This window comes from Salvelinus sp. IW2-2015, linkage group LG18, assembly GCF_002910315.2.
Source record: "Salvelinus sp. IW2-2015 linkage group LG18, ASM291031v2, whole genome shotgun sequence".
Taxonomy (NCBI): domain Eukaryota; kingdom Metazoa; phylum Chordata; class Actinopteri; order Salmoniformes; family Salmonidae; genus Salvelinus; species Salvelinus sp. IW2-2015.
Window position 1 is genome coordinate 58830367 of NC_036858.1, and position 21650 is coordinate 58852016.

General features: G+C 46.2%; 1 protein-coding gene across 1 annotated transcript in view; it reads left to right on the forward strand.

Annotated features, from left to right (window-relative positions):
• The window catches only part of vclb (vinculin b), a 72122-nt gene extending 62184 nt beyond the window's left edge, over window positions 1-9938 (forward strand). Inside the window, exons 14-22 of the mRNA XM_024008211.2 lie at window positions 623-772; window positions 3151-3259; window positions 3362-3540; window positions 3761-3884; window positions 4179-4303; window positions 4544-4729; window positions 4960-5163; window positions 5594-5698; window positions 6169-9938. Coding sequence (XP_023863979.1) covers window positions 623-772; window positions 3151-3259; window positions 3362-3540; window positions 3761-3884; window positions 4179-4303; window positions 4544-4729; window positions 4960-5163; window positions 5594-5698; window positions 6169-6315 — 1329 coding nt within the window. The 3' untranslated portion in view covers window positions 6316-9938. The remainder of the gene's footprint in view (window positions 1-622; window positions 773-3150; window positions 3260-3361; window positions 3541-3760; window positions 3885-4178; window positions 4304-4543; window positions 4730-4959; window positions 5164-5593; window positions 5699-6168) is intronic.
• Window positions 9939-21650: the final 11712 nt, after the last annotated feature.

Below are 21650 nucleotides of genomic sequence, written 5' to 3' on the forward strand. Positions count from 1 at the left end.
TTGAGCCAGGCACTTAACCCTAATTGCTCCTGTAAGACACTCTGGATAAGAGCATCTACTAAAATGTGAAATGTAAGTGTACCGTGTATGCATATAATATGGCTCTGCAATATGGTGACTTATTTGGCAGATTCATATCATGATACACATATGGATGACTTATTGATTCGTTTCCAATCATTTATGTACTTGTCACTCAATAATACTTAGACTACATTTCCAGAGGGAAGTCTTACCATAAGTAATCATGCAAGATTAATATTTAATAATTTGTTTTATCGTTCTAATGTTTTGTCGCTGTAAGCATTTGCTAAGTGGCATATAGTATACTATATTTAAGCAATAAGTCCCGAGGGGGTGTGGTATATGGCCAATATATGCACTACACAATGCGAAGTACCTGGGTACAGCCCTTAGCCATGGTATATTGGCCATATACCACAAATCCCTGAGTTGCCTTATTGCTATTATAAACTGGTTACAAATCTAATAAATGTTTTCATACCCGTAGTATACGGTTTCATTTGCAACGGCTTTCAGCCAATTAGCAGTCAGTGCTCGAACCACCCAGTGTATATTGTGTTATGTTTCATGATTCTATGATTTGTCACTGTTATGTTAGGTGTTTGACGAGAGGGCGGCCAACTTTGAGAACCATGCCAACAAGCTGGGTGCCACGGCAGAAAAGGCTGCCGCTGTAGGAACAGCTAACAAGAGCACTGTGGAGGGGATCCAAGCTGCCGTCAAGTCTACAAGGGACCTGACACCACAGGTATGGGACATCATCTCACGGCTATGTCTAAATTGTATTCATTTTTGTAATAAATAATTTGGACAGTAACCCTCCTTTTTAATTTACAAATGTAGCAAGCAAAGTGTTTGTGTTGTTCAATCTACATGGGTAGTAGGTGTAACAGACAGTCAATGTAGTTTTCATGCAGCTAATTAGCCTATTTCGGCCTCCTCACCTAATTGGCTATCTAGTTTTTTAAAGTTAAGTGAATCAGGTGGGACTCGGATGGAGAGTGAGTGGGTGAATCAGGTGAGACTCGGATGGAGAGTGAGTGGGTGAATCAGGTGGGACTCGGATGGAGAGTGAGTGGGTGAATCAGGTGAGACTCGGATGGAGAGTGAGTGGGTTGTTCAAGATGGATAAACATAAAGGAAGACCAATCAGTGCACAAAAACAAGTTTTATCTGATCAAGCTCGTGCCAAATTACCGAAGATAACTACATCAGCCAAGCTACCACCTTGTGAGTCTCTCCTCCTCCTCCTCTCCATAATAGTGTCAGTTCCTCTAGTGAGAGTCTCTCCGCCTCCTCTCCGGAATAGTGTCAGTTCCTCTAGTGATAGTCTCTCCTCCTCCTCCAATCCAGAATAGTGTCAGTTCCTCTAGTGAGAGTCTCTCCTCCTCCTTCTCTCCAGAATAGTGTCAGTTCCTCTCGTGAGAGTCTCTCCTCCTCCTCTCCAGAATAGTGTCAGTTCCTCTAGTGAGAGTCTCTCCTCCTCCTCTCCAGAATAGTGTCAGTTGCTCTAGTGAGAGTCCCTCCTCCTCCTCCTCCTCTCCAGAATAGTGTCAGTTCCTCTGGTGAGATCTCTCCTCCTTCTCTCCAGAATAGTGGCAGTTCCTCTCGTGAGAGTCTCTCCTCCTCCTTCTCTCCAGAATAGTGGCAGTTCCTCAGTGGAGTCTCTCTCCTCCTTCTCTCCAGAATAGTGTCAGTTCCTCTGGTGAGAGTCTCTCCCTCCTTCTCTCCAGAATAGTGTCAGTTCCTCTGGTGAGAGTCTCTCCTCCTCCTTCTCTCCAGAATAGTGCAGTTCCTCTAGTGAGAGTCTCTCCTCCTCCTTCTCTCCAGAATAGTGTCAGTTCCTCTAGTGAGAGTCTCTCCTCCTTCTCTCCAGAATAGTGGCAGTTCTCTAGTGAGAGTCTCTCCTCCTCCTTCTCTCCAGAATAGTGGCAGTTCCTCTAGTGAGAGTCTCTCCTCCTCTCTCTCCAGAATAGTGGCAGTTCTCTCGTGAGAGTCTCTCCTCCTCCTTCTCTCCAGAATAGTGGCAGTTCTCTCGTGAGAGTCTCTCCTCCTCCTTTTCTCCAGAATAGTGTCAGTTCCTCTGGTGAGAGTCTCTCCTCCTCCTTCTCTCAGAATAGTGTCAGTTCCTCTGTGAGAGTCTCTCCTCTCCTTCTCTCCAGAATAGTGTCAATGCCTCTGGTGAGAGTCTCTCCTCCTCCTCTCTCCAGAATAGTGTCAGTCCTCTGGTGAGAGTCTCTCCTCCTCCTTCTCTCCAGAATAGTGGCAGTTCCTCTGGTGAGAGTTCTTCCTCCTCCTTCTCTCCAGAATAGTGTCAGTTCCTCTAGTGAGAGTCTCTCCTCCTCCTTCTCTCCAGAATAGTGTCAGTTCCTCTAGTGAGAGTCTCTCCTCCTCCTTCTCTCCAGAATAGTGGCAGTTCCTCTGGTGAGAGTCTCTCCTCCTCCTTCTCTCCAGAATAGTGTCAGTTCCTCTAGTGAGAGTCTCTCCTCCTCCTTCTCTCCAGGATAGTGGCAGTTCCTCTAGTGAGACTGTCGGCCATCCTTCTCCTCTTCCAGAAAGGACAATTGTATATTCAAAAAAAWATATTTTGGTTACTGATTAGTATGCTGTTGCATCGTAAATTCATTTTACAATCTGCAATGTTTGAAATTCCCACTTTAATTACATTATTGCCTCCAGCCAGCATTCTAAATAGCAGCATTGTGACACTGTAGGCCTATAGCTTCATGAAACATAAACGTTAGGCTTAACGTGAGAAAATTACGAGCAAATACAAATGAACATGTATCCATAAAAGCAAAGCTATAGCCAAGCATTAGCGCCACATCATCTGATAGCCTATCGATAGGCAGCAGCGTAAACGTTGCAATTTCAGAACCACAGACAGCGATTGGTAGTCTATACATCGGTTTTTTTTAGGAATGGGAGGGGCCAAAACTCTGACTTTGCAGGGGTCCAGAGAAACTGTGCTACACCAGTGGAGTAGGTGTGTTTGTGTTTTGTGCAACATGATCAACATTTGTGTGGTGCTTATGCCGTAGTGACATAGGGACGATTAATTTGGCCTTGGTCAGTTGACCCCTATTTCCTATATATTTTTTTCCTGATGGGAACGTTCTTTTCTAGGTAGTCTCTGCAGCCCGTATCCTTCTGAGAAACCCAGGCAACCAGGCTGCATACGAGCACTTTGAGACCATGAAGAACCAGTGGATTGACAATGTGGAGAAAATGACAGGTAGTGCCAGACCATCTTGTGTCATTTGTCATTGATTACAAAAAGTGGGCGTTGTGGTCACTTCGTTATAAGCACTAAGAATGATGTCTTCTCGGTCTCTAGGTTTGGTGGACGAGGCCATAGACACCAAGTCTCTGTTGAATGCCTCTGAGGAGGCCATTAAGAAAGACCTGGATAAGTGTCGTGTGGCCATGGCTAACCACCAGCCCCAGATGTTAGTGGCAGGGGCAACTAGCATCGCCCGGCGGGCCAACCGGATCCTCCTGGTGGCGAAACGGGAGGTATAGATCATTTTTATTTACAATCTAATTTATTTTAAAGCCCTTTTTACATCAGCAGTTGTCACAAAGTGATTTACAGATACCCAGCCTAAAACCCCAAAGAGCAAGCAATGCAGATGCACAAGCATAGAATACAGACAACTGAATTGCAGTTCAGCTTAAAAGAGATACTATGAAAAGGATTCAAAATAGAAATTTATGAATACACTTTCTTTCCTAGGTGGAGAACTCTGAGGATCCTAAGTTCAGAGAGATAGTGAAGGCTGCATCTGATGAGCTCAGCCGGACTATCTCTCCCATGGTGATGGACGCCAAGGCTGTGGCTGGGAACATCACAGATCCAAGTATGTTCCAAGGCAGTTACCAGACATTTAGGATGTGTTTGATCATTATACTGTATAATCTGCTGTTATAGCTACCCGTGTACAGCTTTCCAACATGACCTAATACTAAATATAAAGATTCATTCTATCAATTTCTGAATCTGTGATTGTCAAAAGTTAAGGTTCAGTCGATGGTGTTATGGTTTTGGGGTCTGTCAATGTGTTACTGCTGCCACACAGCAGCTTTTGCGGGCTTTGTCTAATATCCTGTTTCTAAGGCCTATATGTATCTCCTTCTTCCTCCGTGGTGTCCAGGTCTGCAGAAGGGCTTCCTGGACTCAGGCTATCGAATCCTGGGTGCCGTTGCCATTGTGAGAGATGCGTTCCAGCCACAGGAACCAGACTTCCCACCACCACCTCCTGATCTGCATCAGCTGCACGTAAGTCGATCAATCAAATTCATTTATAAAGCTCTTTTCACATCAGCATCTGTCACAAAATACTTTACAGTCCTGCACTGTCAACACCAGGGTTTTGTTCAGTGGCGTACAAATGGGGTTTCAGAACGTTCATATCAAAAAATATATATTTGTTAGAACGGATATGATTATCTGCCATGTAGAGGGATTCATTTCTATCTGCAACATTCTGAARGTTTCACCTATCTGAATACACGCCAGGTCAGCGACGAGCCCGCCCCACCCAAACCCCCTCTCCCCGAGGGTGAGGTTCCTCCCCCCAGACCCCCTCCCCCAGAGGAGAAGGACGAGGACTTCCCAGAGCAGGTGTTGGGAGAGATGGTGAGCGAGCCCATGATGATGGCCGCCAGGCAGCTCCACGAGGAGGCCCGCAAGTGGTCTAGCAAGGTGAGCTAACAGCACATACAGTTAGTTACATGTTGATGTTCAAAGTTAAGTTTATTGCGACCAGAAAACCATAGCAGAGCAGATTCAGACTAGCCATAATTCGGTGCCATTTAGGAAGTGTGACATGTACATATACATGTATACTGCACAATTACACTGGACACGGAATCCACCCCAGCTGTGTTGTCATATGTCCAATTTAATGCCTTGGTTTTTGTCATCTTTTTCAGGGTAACGATATCATCGGTGCAGCCAAGAGAATGGCCCTGCTCATGGCTGAGATGTCCCGTCTGGTGCGCGGTGGCAGCGGGAACAAGCGTGCCCTCATTCAGTGTGCCAAAGACATCGCCAAGGCCTCAGACGAGGTCACGAGGCTGGCCAAGGAGGTGGCCAAGCAGTGCACAGACAAACGCATCCGGACCAACCTGCTCCAGGTCAGCTGACCGACTGGTTCCTGGTCCAGTCTTCTTAGGAAACAAAATGCTAACTCTCATGGCTACGCTGCAATAAATACCTATGTTTCGATATCTATGCTGCCTTAATCAGGGTTTCATCTGGTCCAATATTCTGCTAATGTGTCTTTGGATGAATTGAGCAAACAAGGACGGAAGAAGCAAGACTTTCAAACTGCTCTCTTCAGGTTTTTCTTGAGGAGCAGCAGCTGCTCTGGAAAGACCATAGAAAGGACAACATTATATTCATGTTGGAGTTGTAGGACTAAAGATAATTGAATTTCCACCCTGTCCTCGTGATTTGATTTAGGGTAGATCATTGAAATAAATCACACTGTTTTCTGTTTTTTATCTTCATGTCTCTGACTGGTTTCTCGGAACTTGAACTTAAATAAACTTCTCTGTGTTCCAGGTGTGTGAGCGGATCCCCACCATTAGCACACAGCTCAAGATCCTCTCCACAGTCAAGGCCACCATGTTGGGTCGTACCAACATCAGCGAGGAGGAGTCAGAGCAGGTCAGTACACTGGAGATCATTGGATAACACACATCAACCAAAGTTACCTTTTTGCTTTTGGAATAACATTGTAATGGAGTTAAGTGGTTCCTGTTATTATACAAGTGGAATAAGGAACACTATTCCACTTGTGTAATTACAGAAAAACACTCGAACATTTCAACTTGAAATTTACTACGAAATGTACTAAAGTGCAATGTAACAGTAATGTTACAATGTACAGTGCTTCCCCTAGGATTTCTTAAAAGTGTATATCAGCAGAAATATATGTATTTCTTTTTAAATTACATTTTTTTGCAGTGTTGGCAACAATTTATCATCGGTGGGCCGTTGCTGCTAAATGAATATAGGGGAAACACTGATATAAATAGTTGTTACATGTTGTTACTAGTGTAATTACAGTGTTACTACACAAGAGCAACTTCATGTAAAATGTGACCAACATTTTTCTTTCCTTCCCCCTCTCCCAGGCCACAGAGATGTTGGTTCACAATGCCCAGAACCTGATGCAGTCTGTGAAGGAGACGGTTAGGGAGGCCGAGGCTGCCTCCATCAAGATCCGGACAGATGCAGGCTTGACTCTCCACTGGATCCGTAAGACACCCTGGTACCAATAAGAAGAGACGGGCCAACTGTCTGTTCAACAACGTCCCAAATGGCACTCTATTCCCTATGTAGGGCACTACTTTTGACTTGGGCTCATGTCTGGTTAAAAGTAGTGTACTAAATAGGGAATACAGTAGGTTGCCATTTGGGACACGGATTATTCTGTTCCTCTGCTCAAGGCCCAGCTTGTTAAGAAGAAAAAAACATCCAGACCCTTTGAGCAATAGATTTGATGGACACATACATACTAATTCCAAGCTACAATGAATGAAAACCCTGCCTGGTTGGGGTAAAAAGAGTGAGTTAATACTGAATACACTATTTATCAGTCAATGTCAATCCCATACCTGCCTGTAAATGGTGTTTTTAGACTTCCTAGGTTTGTGTGTGTGTGTGTGTTAGAGGTTTGCTTTTCTTATCCAGTAAGATTAAAGGAGTACTATTACCAGTCTCATTTAAACATACAGTAGCCCCAAGTCTAAGTAAAAATTTGAACATTATTAAGATTTGTCTTGGAAGATGTTTGTATGTCTTTATACTGGTTCTTTATTTCACTATCTGCATTGTGCAGTCGTTCACTGTTGCTAGGACAAAGCACATCCAACTCAATGGGAGTTGGTTCGAGCATATCGMTATGCTGAGCTCTACACGCAAATATATATGATTCAGTGGTTATTATGTCTGTTTACACTATGTTCTAGAAACGGAAAAATAAACACTATTCCCTGTTCCATATTTGTATTACAGTTGAAGTCGGAAGTTTACATACGCCTAGGTTTGAGTCATTAAAACTTGTTTTTTAACCACTCCACAAATTTCTTGTTAACGAACTATAGTTTTGGCAAGTCGGTTAGGACATCTACTTTGTGCATGACACAAGTCATTTTTCCAACAATTGTTTACAGACAGATAAATTCACTTATAAGTCACTTTATCACAATTCCAGTGGGTCAGAAGTTTACATACAGTGAGTTGACTGCGCCTTTTAAACAGCTTGGAAAATTCCAGAAAATTATGTCATGGCTTCTGATAGGCTAATTGACACCCATTTGTGTCAAATGGATGTGTACCTGTGGATGTATTTCAAGGCCTACCTTCAAATGCAGTGCCTCTTTGCTTGACATCATGGGAAAATCGGCCTCCACAAGTCTGGTTCATCCTTGGGAGCAATTTCCAAATGCCTGAAGGTACCACGTCTGTACAAACTATAGTACGCAAGTATAAACACCATGGGACCATGCAGCCGTCATATCGCTCAGGAAGGAGACGCATTCTGTCTCCTAGAGATGAACGTACTTTGGTGCGAAAAGTGCAAATCAATCCCAGAACAACAGCAAAGGACCTTGTGAAGATGCTGGAGGAAACCGGTACAAAAGTATCCATATCCACAGTAAAACGAGTGCTATAATGACATAACCTGAAAGGCCGCTCAGCAAGGGAGAAGCCACTGCTCCAAAACCTCCATAAAAAGTCAGACTATGGTTTGCAACTGCACATGGGGACACATGATACTTTTTGCCTATTCCCTTTGGATTTATTAAACATCTTAAACTCCAACCATCTGCCTCCTGTGTCTGCATTTGGGTCTTGCCTAGTGTCATGATAGTACAAACTGGCCATGACAGACCCAGCAGACTTGGGCCATGTCTGCAGCAGACGTGGGCCATGTCTGCCACACTGTCTCCCTACAGGGAGCCACCATTGGGAGACATCAGGAGTTACTTTTTGGAGAAATGTCCTCTGGTCTGATGAAACAAAAATAGAAGTGCTTGGCCATAATGACCATTGTTATGTTTGGAGGAAAAGGGGGGAGGCTTGCAAGCCGAAGAACATCATCCCAACCGTGAAGCACAGGGGTGGCAGCATCATGTTGTGGAGGTGCTTTGCTGCAGGAGGGACTGGTGCACTTCACAAAATAGATGGCTGAATGAGGGAGGATGTTATGTGGATATACAAATTATGTGGATATATTGAAGCAAATTCTCAAGACATCAGTCAGGAAGTTAAAGCTTGGTTGCAAATGGGACTTCCAAATGGACAATGACCCCAAGCATACTTCCAAAGTTGTGGCAAAATGGCTTAAGGACAACAAAGTCAAGGTATTGGAGTGCCCATCACAAAGCCCTGACCTCAATCCTATAGAAAATTTGTGGGCAGAACTGAAAAAGCGTGTGCGAGCAAGGAGGCTTACAAACCTGACTCAGTTACACCAGCTCTGTCAGGAGAAATGGGCCAAAATTCACCCAACTTATTGTGGGAAGCTTGTGGAAGGCTACCCAAGTTAAACAATTGAAAGGAAATGCTACCAAATACTAATTGAGTGTATATAAACTTCTAACCCACTGGGAATGTGATGAATTAAATAAAAGCTGAAATAAATAATTCTCTCTACCATTATTCTGACATTTCACATTCTTAAAATAAAGTGGTGWTCCTAACTGACCTAAGACGGGGATTTTTACTAGGATAAAATGTCAGGAATTGTGAAAGACTGAGTTTAAATGTATTTGGCTAAGGTGTATGTAAACTTCCGACTTCAACTGTAGATAGTGAGTTGGGTTTTGTAGCAATGTTTAATTTTTTTTTGTATTTTCAAGACTGTCAGAGTTTATGCTAGCCTGGTCCCAAATCTGTTTGTGCTCTTTGCACCGGAGTTGGCGTGATAGCACTAAACAGACTAGCACTCAGGCTAAGTTTGTTCCATCATTAACTTTTTTAATAAAAAATTTTATGTTTTGAGGTTTATTATATCTGCGCTGTTGGAAAACATAAGGGCTAGATCTTCAGACACATTGCATAGAGAATGTCTTATTAACTTATAATGTTTACAACCATTTAGCGTACAAAAGAGTTGACGATTGAAATTAAATATCCATTAAGATGACATGCATTCAACTCTGTCAGTTTCTGGACTAGCTTGATTTTTCACCACGTTGCATTGAGATTACATGTAGAGCTTAGGTCTCCCTCTGGTTTGGRCCTCTATACTTTGTACTTCTCAGAGAAACTATAGCAAGCCAGTCTCCGTGTTTTAGCCTGACTAGAGGCCAACTGTACTGTAATGTTTAAACTGTGTCTTGACATAACGTGGTGTGTAGTTTGTGGGCTAGCTTCTGATTACTGTATTAAGCCGAGTACTTGACTAAGCTGACACTATGTCCAGGTAGTCTCTCGTCCGTGAGACTACCAGTGTGTTTAAGTTCAATGCATCACATGAAACTGGTGTTGAAATATCAGCCTTCTCTTCCTCTTATATCTTCGAACTACACTAAACTAACCCTTACAGTTGCTAACACAGCTGGTACAAACGGTTGGACGTTGTTTTTTTTTTGTGTGTGTCTGAATAAGACCAGCGCAGTTTGAATGTGTAGATGAAGATACTGAGACCCTACAAAACCATCTGATGTGCCTTGTAATAAAAAGACTGATTGCAATAAAAAAAACAATTCATTTACAGGAAATTATGTTTTGTATCTACTTTGTAGTAAGCGCTATTCAAGGCATTATAATTCTGTTCAGACACATTTTTGTGATATTTATAAGATGGGTACAAAGTGAAATATGATATTAGAGTCAAGTACTGCTTTTTGGTATTGTTCACATTATTTTGTAATAAAGCATTTAAGACTCCCAACAGCAATTCCTCTCTTATTTATAACACAGTAATCCTTGTTATAACAGTAGTGATACATTTACATTTGTAGGCTCGGCACTAATTAATGTCTTCTCTGCCACCTGGAGCTGCATGGCAAATGGTCCAGGAACACAAGGAAAGGACAATACCCAAGGACTAGTCAGGCCTTTCCCCTCTGACGGGACTAAAGGTATCTCTCTGTTACGGTTTTCTTAACTTGTAGAACATTTAACCGACAACCTCAGCTCATTGACTGAGGGAAGAACCCACATTCCATCTCTCCATATCTCTCCCTATCCCAGTCTGCTGTCCCCACGTGCTTCAAGACGTCCACCATTGTTCCTGTACCCAAGAAAGCAAAGGTAACTGAACTAAATGACAATTGCCCCGTAGCACTCACTTTTGTCATCATGAAGTGCTTTGATAGACTCGTCAAGGATCATATCACCTCTACCTTACCTGACACCCTAGAACCACTTCAATTTGCTTACCGCCCCAATAGATCCACAGAAGATATCATCGCACTGCACACTACCCTATCCCATATGGACAAGAGGAATACCTATGTTAGAATGCTGTTCGTTGACTATAGCTCAGCATTCAACACCATAGTACCCTCCAAGCTCATCATTAAGCCTGGGGCCCTAGGTCTGAACCCCGCCCTGTGCAACTGGGTCCTGGACTTCCTGACGGACTGCCCCCAGATGGTGAACGTAGGAAACAACACCTACATATCACTGATCCGCAACACAGGGGCCCACAAGTGTGTGTGCTCAGCCCCCTCCTGTAGTCCCTGTTGACCCATGACTGCGTGGCCATGCACGATTCCAACTCGATCATCAAGTTTGCAGACGACACAACAGTAGTAGGCCTGATTACCAACAATGACGAAACAGCCTACAGGGAGGAGGTGAGGGCCATGGGAGTGTGGTGCCAGGAAAATAACCTTTCACCCAACGTCAACAAAACAAAAGAGCTGATCGTGGACTTCAGTAAACGGCACAGGGAGCACCCCCCTATCCACATCGCTGGGACAGCAGGGGAGAAGGTGGAAAGCTTCATGTTCCTTGGCGTACACGTTGCTGACAAACTGAAATGGTCCACCCACACAGACAGTGTGGTGAAGAAAGCGCAACAGCTTGGCACCTAAAACCCTCACAAACTTTTACAGATGCACAATTGAGAGCATCCTGTCATTCCTTACGAATCACCTAATAAAATGACCAGGAAACCACCGTTACCACCGTTACCTAAATGTATGTTTCATGTATTCTTGTTTGTTTATTTTTTATTTTATTCATTACGCAATTCAGAGTTTGATTGTATTCTGCCATGTAAATTAATTAAATACACTTGAACATGTAAACTACAACTGTCACACCCTGATCTGTTTCACCTGTCCTCATTACTGTCTCCACCCCCTCCAGGTGTTGCTTGTTTTCCCCAGTGTATTTATCCCTGTGTTTCCTGTCTCTCTGTGCCAGTTCGTCTTGTATGTCCAAGCCTAACAGAGGTTTTTCCCATTTTCCTGCTTTGCCTTTTCTCCTTTTTCTAGTCCTCCCGGTTTTGACCCTTGCCTGTTTTGGACACTGTACCCGCCTGCCTGACCATTCTGCCTGCCCTGACCTCGAGCCTGCCTGCCACGCTGTACCTCCTGGACTCTGATCTGGTTATGACCTTTTGCCTGTCCATGACCATTCTCTTGCCTATTCCCTTTGGATTTATTAAACATCTTAAACTCCAAACATCTGCCTCCTGTGTCTGCATTTGGGTCTCGCCTAGTGTCATGATAGTACAAACTGGCCATGACAGACCCAGCAGACTTGGGCCATGTCTGTCTCCCTACAGGGAGCCACCATTGGGAGACATCAGGAGTTGCTACAGGGCCTTTTGGAAGGGCTTAGTTCCTTGACGGAATGCCACGACCATGGGTTAAAGGCTATTATGGAGCAAATCAGGGAGTTAGCTCAGAGGCTACCTGCCACCTCTGGAAAAAAAACAATCACCCAGTAATTTTTTCCCCTATCTGTGGTGAGTTTGTACAACCTATCCCGACTCCCAGTGAACCCCGCTTACCTCCTCCAGAGCGATATTCGGGGTGACCTGGTACCTGCTGGGGTTTTCTTTCTCATTGCTCGCTTATTTTTGAGCTACAGCCATCTTCGTTTTCTTCAGACTGATCAAAGATAGTGTATATAATTAAGCTAATGTCGGAAAGGGTGCTTTCCTGGGCTACGGCAGTTTGGTAACAACAATCTGCCATTTGCGGTCGTTTGGAGGAATTCCTGGCAGAGGTGAGACGTTTTTGAGTCTCCGGTATCCGGGAGAAAGGCGGCCAGCAAACTGCTTGACTTACGTCAAAACTCCCGTAGTGTGGCAGACTACGCGGTGGACTTTCGCATGTTGGCTGCCGAGAGTGCCTGGAATCCGGAGTCTCTTTTCGATACTTTTCTGCACGGATTATCTGAGGAGGTAAAGGATGAGCTAGCTGCTCGGGAACTGCCGGTGGACCTCGATTCCCTTATCGCTTTAACCATTAAAATTTATGGACGCCAAAGAGAACGCAAGAGTGAGAGGTGAGAGGAGGTCTGGTCCAGTGTTGCCAACTCCTCAGTAAGGAAAGTAGCTATTGGCTGTCCTAAAAGTCACTAGAAGTTGCTAAATGACGTAATCACCTAATTTGCATAATTGGCCATGTGCATGTAATTGTGATGGACGCTGTAGGAGAGAGGAATAACATCGTGGGAGAGACAAAAAGTGAGTAAAAAACACCCTAAATATGTTAAGAACTACAAATGAACTTTCTTCTGTCGATTCTTATTTTTTTAATGCCACCGGCCTCGAGGGCGACCCGGAGGGCGAGGCGCCGGGCGATCCGGGTGGAGGTGGTGGAAGTCTCTCAGGAGAGAAGGATCCAAAATGTCCCCCACCGGCACCCAGCACCTCTCCTCCGGACCGTACCCCTCCCAGTCCATGAGGTACTGTAGGCCCCTCACACGGCGTCTCGAGTCCAGAATGCCACGTACTGTGTACGCCGGGGACCCCTCGATGTCCAGAGGGAGCGGAGGGACCTCAGGCACCTCACCTTCCTGAAGGAGACCAGCCACCACCGGCCTGAGGAGAGACACATGAAACGAGGGGTTAATACGATAATACCTAGGAAGTTGTAACCTGTAACACACCTCGTTTATTCTCCTCAGGACTTTAAATGGCCCCACACACTGCGGCCCCAGCTTCCGGCAGGGCAGGCGGAGGGGCAGGTTTTGGGTCGAGAGCCAGACCCGGTCCCCCGGTGCGAACACGGGGACCTCACTGCGGTGCTGGTCAGCACTCCTCTTCTGCCGTTCCCCCGCCAGTCTCAGCGACTCCTGGACGGCTTTCCAGGTGTCCTTGGAGCGCTGTACCCATTCCTCTACCGCAGGAGCCTCGGTCTGGCTCTGATGCCATGGGGCCAGGACCGGCTGGTWACCCAACACACACTCAAAAGYGGACATGTTRGTTGAGGAGTGGCYAAGGGAGTTCTGAGRGAGCTCAGCCCAAGSAACATACCTCGCCCACTCACCAGGCCGGTCCCGGCAATATGACCGCAGAAACCTGCCCWCATCCTGGTTTACGCGCTCCACCTGCCCATTACTCTCGGGGTGAAAACCCGAGGTCAAGCTGACCGAGACCKRCAGTCTCTCCATAWACGCCCTCCAAACTCTGGACGTGAATTGGGGGCCCCGATCAGAAACYATGTRCTCAGGCACCCCATAGTGCCGGAAGACATGGGTAAACAAYGCCTCCGCAGTCTGCAGGGCCGTAGGGAGACCGGGCAACGGGATGAGACGGCAGGACTTAGAAAACCGATCCACAACGACCAGGATCGTAGTACTTCCCTGGGACGGGGGAAGGTCGGTAAGAAAGTCCACCGATAAGTGTGTCCACGGCCGTTGTGGAACGGGGAGGGGCTGTAACTTCCCTCTAGGCAAGTGTCGAGGAGCCTTGCTCTGAGCGCACACCGAGCAGGAGGAGACATAAAATCTCACGTCCTTAGCCAACGTGGGCAACCAGTATCTCCCTCTAAGACTCCGCACTGTCCGCTCGATGCCAGGATGACCCGAGGAGGGTAGAGTATGAGCCCAACAGATTAGTTTATCCCGGACCACCCTCAGCACGTACTGAGACCCTGCTATACACTGAGGGGGGGCCGACTCTAACCGTGAGGCCCTCTCTATTTCCGCGTCCAACTCCCGTACTACCGGTGCCATGAGACATGAAGGTGGAATGATGGGAGTCGGCTCAACGGACCGCTCCTCGGTATTATAGAGGCGGGACAGCGTGTCGGCTTTGGTGTTTTGGGAGCCTGGCCGGTACGAGATGGTGAAACGAAACCGGGTAAAAAACATGGCCCATCTAGCTTGACGCGGATTTAGTCTCCTCGCTGCGAGGATATACTCGAGATTACGATGATCAGTCCAGATGAGAAAAGGGTGCTTCGCCCCCTCAAGCCAATGTCTCCACACCTTCAGAGCCTTGATTACAGCTAACAACTCCCGGTCCCCCACGTCATAGTTTCGCTCCGCCGGACCGAGCTTCCTCGAAAAGAAGGCACAAGGGCGGAGCTTTGGTGGCACGCCCGAGCGCTGGGACAGCACGGCCCCGACCCCCGCCTCGGACGCGTCCACCTCCACTATGAACGCTAAAGAGGGGTCCGGATGCGCCAACACGGGCGCATTGGTGAACAGCTCCTTCAGACGACTGAAAGCTCTGCCCGCCTCTGCTGACCAACGCAAGCGCACCGGTCCTCCCTTCAGCAGTGAGGTAATGGGAGCAGCCACCTGACCAAAACCCRGGATAAACCTCCGGTAGTAATTGGCAAACCCTAAAAACCGCTGCAKCTCTTTCACCGTGMTCYGAGTCGGCCAATTACGCACGGCTGTAACGCGGTCACACTCCATCACCACCCCGGAGGTGGAAATACGATAACCCAGGAAGGAAACGGCCTGTTTGAAGAACACACATTTCTCAGCCTTGCAATACAGGTCATGCTCCAGCAGTCGCCCAAGTACCTTACGCACCAGAGACACGTGTGCCGCGCGTGTGGCAGAATAGATCAAGATGTCATCGATGTACACTACCACTCCCTGCCCGAGCAGGTCTCGGAGAATCTCATCTACGAAGGATTGGAAGACGGCTGGAGCATTTTTCAACCCATATGGCATGACGCGGTACTCATAATGGCCAGATGTAGTACTAAATGCYGTTTTCCACTCATCTCCTCCCRGGATACGCACCAGATTATACGCACTCCTCAGGTCCAGTTWTGTGAAGAAGCGCGCCCCGTGAAATGATTCCACCGCCGTAGCAATGAGAGGTAGTGGGTAACTAAACCCCACTGTGATAGAATTTAGACCTCGATAATCAATGCACGGACGCAGACCTCCCTCCTTCTTCTTCACAAAAAAGAAGCTTGAGGAGACGGGTGATGCGGAGGGCCGAATGTTCCCCTGTCCCAGCGATTCAGCAACATATGTCTCCATAGCTACTGTCTCCTCCTGGGACAATGGGTACACGTGACTCCTAGGAAGTGCAGCGTTCTCCAGGAGATCTATCACGCAGTCCCCTCGACGATGGGGTGGTAATTGGGTCGCCTTCCTTTTACTGAAGGCGATAGCCAAATCGGCATATTCAGAGGGAATGCGCACGGTGGAAACCTGGTCTGGACTCTCCACCGTAGTCGCACCAACGGCAACTCCTATACATCTGCCTGAACACTCCTCTGACCACCCTTTAAGAGCCCCCTGTCGCCAGGAAATCAATCAATGGAGAGCCAACATGTGGCACACACCTTGGTTATCTCTAAAGGTTTCTCCCCACAGTTGATGGTCTCATATATGTCCTTGTTGGCCTCCCTGAGCTTTGGAGACACTGAAAACCATTAATAAGTCTCTCCTACCAAGTACTCCACACTACAGGGGATGGTGTCATTGGAAGCATGACTTACAGAAAGCTGCAGAGAGTGGCACACACAGCGAATAAGAACCAGATATTTGAGGCCATACTCCTCCTTGAGCACTTTATGGACCCCATTGTTAATCCCTGGTCATAACAGAGGCATTGTCAGTCCCTATCCCCAGGAGTTTCTCTTTTTTAAGACAACACTTCTCGAGGAAAGCCACAACAGCACTGGCTATAGATTTGGCATCTCCTCCCTCCAACTCAACAAGCCCCAGAAATGTTGATACAATTGTCTGCTTGGTGTCACTAAAGTACCTTATCACAATCCCCAGGTACTTAGCCTGTCTAGCCCCTGGGTTCCGCTAGCGTAACCCCCCCCACATTCCACTGAAAAGGCAGCGCGAGAAATTCAAAAAATATTTTTTTGAAATATTTAACTTTCACACATTAACAAGTCCAATACAGCAAATGAAAGATAGCCAAGTGGCACGAAGCTGTCCATCATCACCAAACGCAGAGAACGGAAAAAGCCAAAACTCCCGATAGACTTTCAATAATCTGATAAAACTATATTGAAAAAACATACTTTACGATGATATTATCACATTTATCAAATAAAATCAAAGCCGGAGATAGCCGTCTATAACGAAAGCTTTTCAGAACGCAATCCAGGGTTCCTTCCRGCGCCTTGCTGAACAAAGGAAAAAGCGGTCACGTCATTCCAAGAGCTCTTGTTCGGCCTCAGATCAAGCTAGACACCCCATTCCACCTCTCACTGCCTCTTGACATCTAGTGGAAGGTGTATGAAGTGCATGTATATCCATAGATTTCAAGCAAATGAATAGGAAGGCCCTGGAACAGAGCCTCGAGTTCAGATTTTTCAGTTTGCTGCAAAATGAGTTCTGTTTTACTCACAGATATAATTCAAACGGTTTTAGAAACTTGAGAGTGTTTTCTATCCAATAGTAATAATAATATGCATATTGTACGAGCAAGAATTGAGTACGAGGCAGTTTAATTTGGGAATGATTTTTTACAAAGTGAAAACAGCGCCCCCCTATCCCAAAGAAGTTAGAAACACTTACATCCGTGGACTCATCGAGGAGGAGGCTGAAACGCTGGTCACCCACATCTGCGACCAACTTTTTCAGAAATTATGGTGCTAGAACACCATTATTCATTTCTGTGCACTTTGTCCTGTGCATTTTGAAGTGGGTAGCAGCAGTGGAGTCTGAGAAAGCAGCTCTACATGCTTCTCCAATGTGATCACATGCCAGCATGGAACAGTGTTCAGCGATAGCTAATGCCATGGTGGCCTCAGCCTTTTTTGCAGAGTACATTTTTTAAACCATAAATGGCAGCTTGTTTTGGGTGGAACTGTTATAAGGCTTTGCCTTTTGAGTATGTTCTTGAGTTGTCATGTGTTTTTTTACATCACTAAGTTTGGCGTAGAAATCAGCCTTACAATACAGGCAGTATGCCCCTGTATCATCTCCAATAAACGGCTTCAACCAGCCTTTGAATTCAGGGTTTGATTCCCACTCCTTTCTGTATTCCCACTCCTTTCTGAATTGCGCATGCGGCTTCCCGCATGCGCAATTCATTTGCAGTCTGGACACGGAGGGGTGAACATCTCCTGCTCTGACTGCAGCGCGAGGACTGGGCCGCCTGTGAGTGCTCTGGGACGGGGGTGGGGCCCACGGCAGCACCCGCTGCTTGTTGATAAGAGTAAGAACGATACGTGCTTTCACGACAGAGTCTCCAAAAGTCTCCAATAACACCAGAAAAAGTCGCTAAATTTGTCGCTAGTCGATTTTTTGAAAATGTGTAGCTAGATGGGTCTGAATACTCGCTAAATATAGCGACAAAGTCACTAAGTTGGCAACACTGGACTCTCGGGCACACTCGTGCAACCGATATGGCACGTTCACCTCCTATGGAATCCGTAAGTTTCCGAAGGCAGCTCTTCTGAGAGGAGTCGAAGCCACCCGAGCTCTCTCATGAATCTATGACGGGTGAGTTGGATACTCCTGAGCCTATGCAGTTGGGAAGAACTAGGCTATCAGTTTGGGAGCGCTCACGGAGGATTAACAGTAACTGTTGTCTGTACTGTGGAGGGGCAGGACATTTTATAGCTACCTGCCCTATTAGGAAACCCTTGTCTTTAGTGGGTACCAGTACCATGGTGTGTCAGACTGGGAGTTCCCTAATTCCCATCACTCGCACACCCCTTTTTGCTCTTGTGCTGTGGGGAGACCAAACTAAGTCTCGCCGAGTGCTCATTGACTCTGGGGCTGATGAAAATGTTATGTATGCCACTATTGCTTCAGAGCTTGGTATTCCCACCCAGCCTCTCTCTGTGCCCATGGATGCTAGGGCACTGGATGGCCGCTCTATAGGGGAAGTCACCAATAGTACTGTGCCCGTTCAATTACGGGTTTCTGGTAACCACAGTGAGACAATACAGTTTCTCCTCATTACATCTCCCCATGTTCCGGTTGTGTTGGGTTTTTCCTGGCTCCAAAAACACAATCCTTTGATTTTTTACCTTTATTTAACTAGGCAGGTCAGTTAAGAACAAATTCTTATTTTCAATGACGGCCTAGGGGCAGAACGACAGATTTTTACCTTGTCAGCTCAGGGATTCGATCTTGCAACCTTTCGAATACTAGTCCAACGCTCTAACCACTAGGCTACCTGCCGCCCTGACTGGACCACAAGCTCCATCCTGGGTTGGAGCCCAGTTTGCCAGTCCCACTGCCTTCAAGCAGCACAGCCTTCCTCAAGGTACCTTCCTCAGGATGTTAGCAAGACTGTGGATGTCTCTGCTATCCCCACAGAATACCATGACCTCCTGGAAGTGTTCAGTAAGGCACGTGCTACTTCCCTACCCCGTCCTTATGATTGTTCCATTGATCTTCTCCCAGGCACCACACCACCTCGTTTGTCGATTGTATTCTCTGTCTGGACCAAAGACCAAAGCTATGGAGGAGTACATAGAGGAGTCTCTGGCCACTGGGGCCGTCTGTCCGTCTGCATCTCCTGCCGGCGCAGGGTTTTTCTTTGTGGAGAAGAAGGACAAGACCCTACATCTGTGCATTGACTACCGGGGACTTAATGACATTACTGTCAAGAATCGTTACCTCTACCTCTCCTCTGCATTTGAACCTCTCCAGGCGGCCACCATATTTTCCAAGTTGGACCTTCGAAATGCCTACCACCTGGTTCGGATACGCGAGGGGGATGAGTGGAAGACAGCCTTCAACACAGCCAGTGGACATTATGAGTACCAGGTCATGCCATTTGGACTCACCAATGCCCCTGCTGTTTTCCAGGCTTTGTTCAATGATGACCTCGGGACATGCTAAACCGGTTTGTGTTCATGCACATCAATCCGGAGCATCCCAAACCTGCTCAATGGGTGACATGTCTGGTGAGTATGCAGGCTATGGAAGAACTGGGACATTTTCAGCTTCCAAGAATTGTGTACAGATCCTTGCGACATGGGACTGTGCATTATCACGTTGAAACATGAGGTGATGGTGACGGATGAGTTGCACAACAATGGGCCTAAGGATCTCATCACGGTGTCTCTGTGCATTCAAATTGCCATCGATAAAATGCAATTGTGTTCATTGTAAGTAAGTTTATGCCTGCCGGTACCATAACCCCACCGCCACCATGGGGCACTCTATTCTCAACATTGACATCAGCAAACTGCTTGCCCACAAAATGCCATACATTGTTGTGAGGCCGGTTGGTCAAATTCTTTGAAACGACATTGGAGGTGGCTTATGGTAGAGAAATTAACATTCCTGCATTCAGCAAGCCAATTACATGCTTCCTCAAAACTGTGACATCTGTGACAAAACTGCACATTTTAGAGTAGCCTTTTATTGTCCCAAGCAAAAGTTGCAACTGTGTACTGCTGCTGCTCATTTCATGGCAAAGTTTGCAAATAATAGATACAAATGATATACTTACTCATGACATACTTCTGCCAGGTAAGACTACTTTGCAGTTAACATTTAATTGAGAAGGTATTGGGGAAAATATTTCTGTCAACTAACAAGATGGTTATCATGATTATAGACAAACATGCGCACCACACAGAAAGGCAGGGAATATTTCTGGAAATGAATTGACAGGTATAGTGTTAAGTTTGGCTTTTTAAGCCAATAGTGGCTAGACAGGGCTGGGATAATGTCAATTCTGAATGGATTAGATAGTAGATGGGAGCTTGCGGTGTCTGATACTTGTGAGATATGTTTATGACAGTTTGCGGTGGAACACGTGAAAATTGAAAATTTTATTTTGAGCTACTTTCTCATAGGTGGCCTGAGATCTACTGGTAGCATGCGATCGACCTGTTGGGGACARCTGATCTACACTGATTGAAGTGGATTTAACAAGTGGCATGAATAAGGAATCATAGCTTTCACCTGGATTCGGTGCATGTTCATGTATTCCACCGCAAACTGTCATAAACAAATCTCACAAATCCCACATCAGTCACTGGCTTCATCAATAAGTGCATCAACGACGTCGTCCCCACAGTGACCGTACATACCCCAACCAGATGCCATGGATTACAGGCAACATCCGCACTGAGCTAAAGGGTAGAGCTGCCGCATTCAAGGAGTGGGACTCTAACCCGGACACTTATAAGAAATCCTGCTATGCCCTCTGACAAATCATCAAACAGGCAAAGCATCAATACAGGACTAAAATTGAATTGTACTACACAGGCTCCGCTTGCACTACACAGGCAGGGCTTGTAAACTATTGTACTACACAGGCAGGGCTTAAAAACTATTACGGACTTCAAAGGGAAGCACAGCCGCAAGCTGACCAGTGACACAAGCCTAACAGACGAGCTAAATAACTTCTATGCAAGCAACACAAGCATGCATGAGAGCATCAGCTGTTCCGGACGACTGTGTGATCACCCACTCCGTAGCCGATGTGAGTAAAAACTTTAAACAAGTCAACATTCACAAGGCCGCAGGGCCAGATGGATTACTTGGACGTGTACTCCGAGCATGCATTGACCAACTGGCAAGTGTCTTCACTGATATTTTCAACTTGACTACAGCTCAGCGTTCAACACCATAGTGCCATCAAAGCTCATCACTAAGCTAAGGACCCTGGGACTAAACACCTCCTTCTGCAACTGGATCCTGGACTTCCTAACGGGCCACCCCCAGGGGTAAGGGTAGGCAACACGCTGATCTTCAACACGGGGGCCCCTCAGGGGTGCATGCTCAGACCCTTCCTGTACTCCCTGTTCACTCATGATTGCATGGCCAAGCAGGACTCCAACACCATCCTTAAGTTTGCAGATGACACAACAGTGGTAGGCCAGGATAACAACCTCTCCCTCAACGTGATTAAGACAAAGGAGATGATTGTGGACTACAGGAAAAGGAGGACCGAGCATGCCCCCATTCTCATCGATGGGGCTGTAGTGGAGCAGGTTGAGATCTTCAAGTTTTGGTGTCCACATCACTTGGTGTCCACCAACAAACTATCATGGTCCAAACACACCAAGACAGTTGTGAAGAGGACATGACAACACCTATTCCCCCACAGGAGACTGAAAAGATTTGGCATGGGTCCCCAGATCCTCAAAGTTCCTACATGTACATACACTACCGGTCAAACGTTTTTGGAACACCTACTAATAATAGGGAAGACATCAAAACTATGAAATAACACACAGAATCATGTAGTAACCAAAAAAGTGTGAAATAAATCAAAATATATTTTATA